The following is a 5,368-nucleotide window of genomic DNA, read 5'->3' as shown; positions in this document are numbered from 1 at the left end:
AATCCGCCTGCCTCTGCCTCCCAAGTGCTGGGATTAAAGGCGTGCACCCCACCGCCCAGCTTTAATCCTATTTTCATAGGCACTTTGTTTACTTATGGAAATATTTTCCTGTTTTCTTTTAGAAAGGTTATTGTTTTCTATTTTTGGACCTATGTAGAATTATTCATTTTTGTACCTTGTATGAGGTAGTGATCATTATTTCCCCCAACTGGATATCCAAGTGCTGTGTGCCAATTCTATGAAAACCAGGAATGACCGTGGCAGCTCTGATGTGGATCCGGGAGTCAGCATGCTGATTGCCTCTGCCCCCTTCTATTCCTTTTCACTATTTATGTTTCTTTGAGCATCTCCTCTTGCTGTCTTTTATAAGGTGGCATTCTGCCTAAGGTCTCATGAGGGAGAAAAAGGGAGAGGGAAGCTCAAAGAAACACAGAATAAAGAAAAACCAAAACAAAGGATATTTGGGAAATGCTTGCTATATTTCAGAGTGCCTACACAGTGTCTTGGGGACAAATGAGAATTGAGCAATGATTACCATTTGCTTAACCCTTCCATGTTTTTGTTCACTGTGCCAGGCATTTGCAAATGCCTCATCCCATCAGGCACTTACAACAGTTCTGTGGTAGGTAACTAGAACACCCCTATTTTACATATGAGATGGCAGACACACAGAGAGGCAAAGAAGCTTCCTCCAGGTGAGGATCTGAACAAGGAGAGTCTGTGCACATAATTTGAATCAGCATCTGAAGACTTGGAACTTTGCCCTGCAGCCCTGACCTCCTTCCAGGCCTCCAGGGGGAGCCTTCTACCGTCCCAGCTCAGCCTAATTTCAGACCATGATCAACAGCCATCACCTCTGGCTTTACACTAGGTACATGTCTCTTCCTCTCTAGTCTCATAGCCTTACATAAGTATGACCCAAGATCTTCATACCCAACCAATGGCATGGGCTCCCACAGTCTTCACACCTCCAGACTGTCTCCAGTTCTCCCTCCTTATGAAGACAGAGGGACCATGGTGATGTGGCAATCTACCTGGATCCCTTCTTTGCGGTCAGACTTCTCATCCATGGCTATCCTGTTCCCAGAGATGTGTCCTGCTGTACCCAAGGATCTGTGGCTCTCAAAATCTTATACTTCTGTTCATGCCAGTCCACTTACTAGAAAGCCTTTCTTATATCCAACAATGCCTTCTTCCCACTAGGAAGCCTCATCCTCTGCTACTGGGCTCAGAGTTCTTCCGTGCCCACTGGGAAGAAGTCTCATCTGGTTCCCCTCACTCCTTTGAAGGCTGCAGCAACATCCTTGGCATAAAGTCATTGCTGGTGCTCTGAGAGGGTTGGCCAAGCAGAGGATGACTGAATTATAGGATCAGGGCCCAGAGAAAACCAGACAGTGGGTCTCTAAACCTCTGTACTCATCAGCAGGTCCTGTGTTATGGAACCCCGAGGCTGCTTGTCTCTTCACAGAGGGCTTCTCACTTACCTGTAGGACAAGATGTAGCCGACAGCCCGGTCGCTGAGGCGGATGAGGAAGGAACCAAGGGCTTTGTCCCTGAGTAGCTGCTCTGTCTGCCTGGACAGAGGACACGCCATTAACTGGGGTCTGTACCCTCACAGTAACCAAGTAGCCTGAATTAGACCTGCTTCAGGATCCTTGCAGACAGTAGCCTAGAGTCCTAAATTGAGACAGATTTTCAGCCCTTGATAGAGAACCTTCTGAGACCTTGGACTGACTCTGAGGCCTCTCAAGGTGCAATCTGTGGTTGGTCCTGGCTCAAGTGAGCCAACTAAAGACAATCTGCAGTTGGGTGTGAGTTCTCAGGCCATGGGCACCTTCCACTCCCCAGTGTAGCCAGCAGGAGCTAGAGACACTACCTGAAGCTTCCTGCTTTCCACTGGAAAACTATATAGAAAGAATGATACCAGAGACTTTTGCATTGGTAGGAATCCCTCTCTTGGGGCTAAGTGTGCAGTTTTGCAAGATGTATACTACATAAGATTTTCTGTAGCACTGCTGCTGTGTCTCAGGCTTTGGTACAAGAGAAGCTTACAGAACCTATCCCCACCCCTTCAGGTCCTTCTACATGATACCAAGTGCTTTTGAGGCACAGTGGAAAATTCTAGCTTTTTTTTTTTTTTTTGTCTTGGAAGAACACAGACCATATATTCCTTACCCACTTACTCACCAAATACATCACTACAAATACATCCTAGTTAGGACTACTTTCATAATTTTCATGGATCAGTGCCAAATGAATATTTGGGACCCCTTATTTCCAAACAAAGAGCGTCAAGATGGTGACACAGAGCACTTAAACAGCTGCAGGTCCCCTGAGCACAGCCTCATGTGGTCTGCAAAACTGTGCCCAGTGCTGTGTTTGGCACTGGGCCGGGACCTGGTCGGCATTGTTTCTCATTCCTTCTTCCATCTAGTACTTGGGAAGCTTGGTGATCTATCTCAACCACAACTCCGAATCACACATCCTTGTCTCTATTCTGGGATAACTATGTGTCTAGATTTCCTGGACAGTTTTCTACCTCCAGTGCCGGCACATGGCGTGGTCTTCTAACTTTCACCAAGATACTCAGAACTCATCGAAACATGTCTAGCTCCTACACAGTCCGCTTTCGTCCTTCCCACAGCTGTAACTACCTAAGATCCTGCTAGGGAAAGCTTCTACAATCTGTACCTTCTACCCCAGGGTCCTGCCTAGTGAGGGAAAGATCAGGAGCCCAGAGTTCTGGAGTCCTTGGGCATATTCCCAGCCCCGAGGAGCTGTAGTCCATGCTGGTCATGAAGTCAGGGGCAGTCTTACTTTCGAGTGATGAATCCATGAAACCAGGGGGGCAGAGCTCCATTCTGCATGATGGAGGGGGCCTGGGTCTCCATGAACCACTTCAGAGCCAGCTCCTGGATTTCAGCCACGGCCCGCCTAGCCCCTGCCTCCTCCAGTGCCTTGCCCAGTTGGAGCTGCTCTGGGCCGCCCTCCATTCTGGTGAGTGCTGATGGTATGTGAGTCCTGATGGCTGCAGGGCTTTATATCTGGGTGTGATGCAGCTCATTTGCCTGCACTCACACCCTCCTCAATGCCTGTGGCACACAGGCATCCTATTGCCTCTGGACTTGTAGATGGCTCTCCCCTGTGAAGCTTTGGGACCAGGCATTTTGGCTGGCTGGAGTCACTGGCAGGAGGCGACCATAGCAGCCTGGTGAGGATCGGGCAGGATTTCCATGATCTCTGGGCATAAGTCTGGAAGTTAGAGGTTGATATTGGGAGTCTCCCTCTATCAGACTCCACCTTATTTTTTGAGATAGAGGTCTCTCATTGAACCCGGAGTTGCTGTTTGGGATAGACTGTCTGGCCAGTAACTTCCTGGGATTCCCTTGTCTCTGCCTCTCAGTGTGTCCAGCTTTTGTGTGGGTTCTGGGGCTCCAAAGTCGGATCTTCATGCTTGTGAAGCAAGCACTTTACCTGCCAGTCATCTCTGAACTCCCAGAGATGTACTATTAATGGCAGTAGATAGACAGTAAACGTTGTGATTGCATGTGCAACACTCCACCTGATGAACCCAGCCTGCAGGGAGCAGGGAGAGGGAGACAGTGCTTGCTGGCTGCATGTCATGGGCTGTAGTCAGCCTTGCCCAAGAGTGATCGTGGGTCCTTGAGGGAGGAAGCCAAACACCTGGTGAAGAGAGGCTGTTACCAACTACAGGGAAAGTAAGGACAAAGACAGGATTTTGGCATCCATTTAGGGCAGGCAGTAGAACACTTTATTCATACAAATATTCCCAGCCCCTGATGTCAGCATTCTACAGCAGAGACTGAAGCTGAAGGACACTGAGGTGGCAGAAGCCATCAGACCCCCAAACATGGGTTAGAACCCCACTTTTATCACATTTTGGCCTAGGGTATCAGAAGGTTGCTGAGCCGTTGGAGGTTTCCTCAGAGGCTGGGGATTAGAGGCTATTGTTTAGACCCCAGGGCCCTTATGATGGCTAGGAGCAAAGCAGTAAAGGATGCAAGATCATTTACATACATTCAAAGCAGGGCAGATCTAATCAATGATGCTAAAAATTAAGACAGCAGAGGCTGCGGTGGTGCAGGGGGCAGTTTTTAATGACTTCCAGGAAGGGATGCAGAGCCGTTGAGGACTGGCATGTTTCCACTTTCTCATCTGGGTGGTGTGCTCACTATGAAAATTCATGGGAGCATACTTTGTGCTCTTTGCTAACTACATGTTCCACTTCAATAAAAACCACTTACTGAAAAAGAAGGGAAAGATGCCACAACCACATTTCCATGGTTCAGATGCTGGCTTGATAGCTGTGTTGACCCTTAATCAAATGTTATAACTTATTAACTTCAGTGTCTTCATCTTTAAGATGAGGATGATAATATGACCCATCTATTAGTTCATTTTCTATTGCTACAGTGAAATACCAGGGGCTCACTACTTTGTAAAGAAAAAAAAGATTTATTTAATTCATAGTTGTAGATGCTAGAAGGCCAAGATTGGGTAGCTCTACCTATTTAGGCTCTGTCAGAGGCCTCCTTAGCTATGTCACAGGGTGGTGAATGGCATCATGGGGACATGATTGAGAGGAAGCAGTCACATGGCCAGACAGGACCAGGCTAGCTTTTTTATAATAACCCACTTTATTTAGAACTCTCTAGAGTCCCATGAAAACTGAGTGAGGCAATCCCTCCCAGGGGCAATGCTCCCCAATGACATTCTTCTTCTAACCTCCCTTCAGGGTTGCACCACCTCCCAATATCAACACTCTGAGGATCAAGCTTCCGACACGTAACTCCTTAGGGGACAAGCCACATCCAAACTATAGCACCTTGTTGTTAGGGAGGTCAAATGAGTTAATTCCTTTGAACAGTAGCTCCTTTATTTGGAATAAAATACATTATTAGGATTAGCCATTGCTCTGATGAGCATGATGCCAATGACAGTGATGATATAAAGATTCTTAAGTATGAATACTCTGACCCCATTCGGTAGACTACTATTGTTACTACAACATTTATATGAGTCATCTCAAGTCTAAAATAAAATAAGTTAAGGGGGTGTATGTGGCAGTGCACACCTGAAATCTCAGCACTAAGCAGGCAGAAGCAAGAGGACTGTAAACTTGAGGTGAGCTTAATCTTCATTTCAAGAGGTCAGTTTGAAACCAGCCTGGGCCATATAGCAAGACCTTGCCTCAGAAACAAAGTAAGGGGACTGGCAAGATGGCTCAGTAGTTAGAATCAAAAGTGGCCTAAGTTTCATGCCCAGCATCAATAACAAACAGCTCCCAACTGTCTGTAACCTCAAGGGATCCAGGGAATCCTCTTCTGGCCTGTTTAGGTACCTGCAC

At 47.1% G+C, this 5,368-nt stretch overlaps 1 protein-coding gene across 1 annotated transcript in view; it reads right to left on the bottom strand.

The window, feature by feature from the left end:
* Nucleotides 1–3,010, bottom strand: part of Sh2d7 (SH2 domain containing 7) — a 10,664-nt gene extending 7,654 nt beyond the window's left edge. Inside the window, exons 1-2 of the mRNA XM_031345317.1 lie at nt 2,818–3,010; nt 1,485–1,574 (exon numbers count right to left, since the gene is read on the bottom strand). Coding sequence (XP_031201177.1) covers nt 1,485–1,574; nt 2,818–2,993 — 266 coding nt within the window. The 5' untranslated portion in view covers nt 2,994–3,010. The remainder of the gene's footprint in view (nt 1–1,484; nt 1,575–2,817) is intronic.
* Nucleotides 3,011–5,368: the final 2,358 nt, after the last annotated feature.

This window comes from Mastomys coucha, unplaced genomic scaffold, assembly GCF_008632895.1.
Source record: "Mastomys coucha isolate ucsf_1 unplaced genomic scaffold, UCSF_Mcou_1 pScaffold23, whole genome shotgun sequence".
In the NCBI taxonomy this organism is placed as follows: domain Eukaryota; kingdom Metazoa; phylum Chordata; class Mammalia; order Rodentia; family Muridae; genus Mastomys; species Mastomys coucha.
The sequence above is the reverse complement of the archived record's forward strand: the minus strand, read 5'-3'. Positions and strand labels throughout refer to the sequence as shown.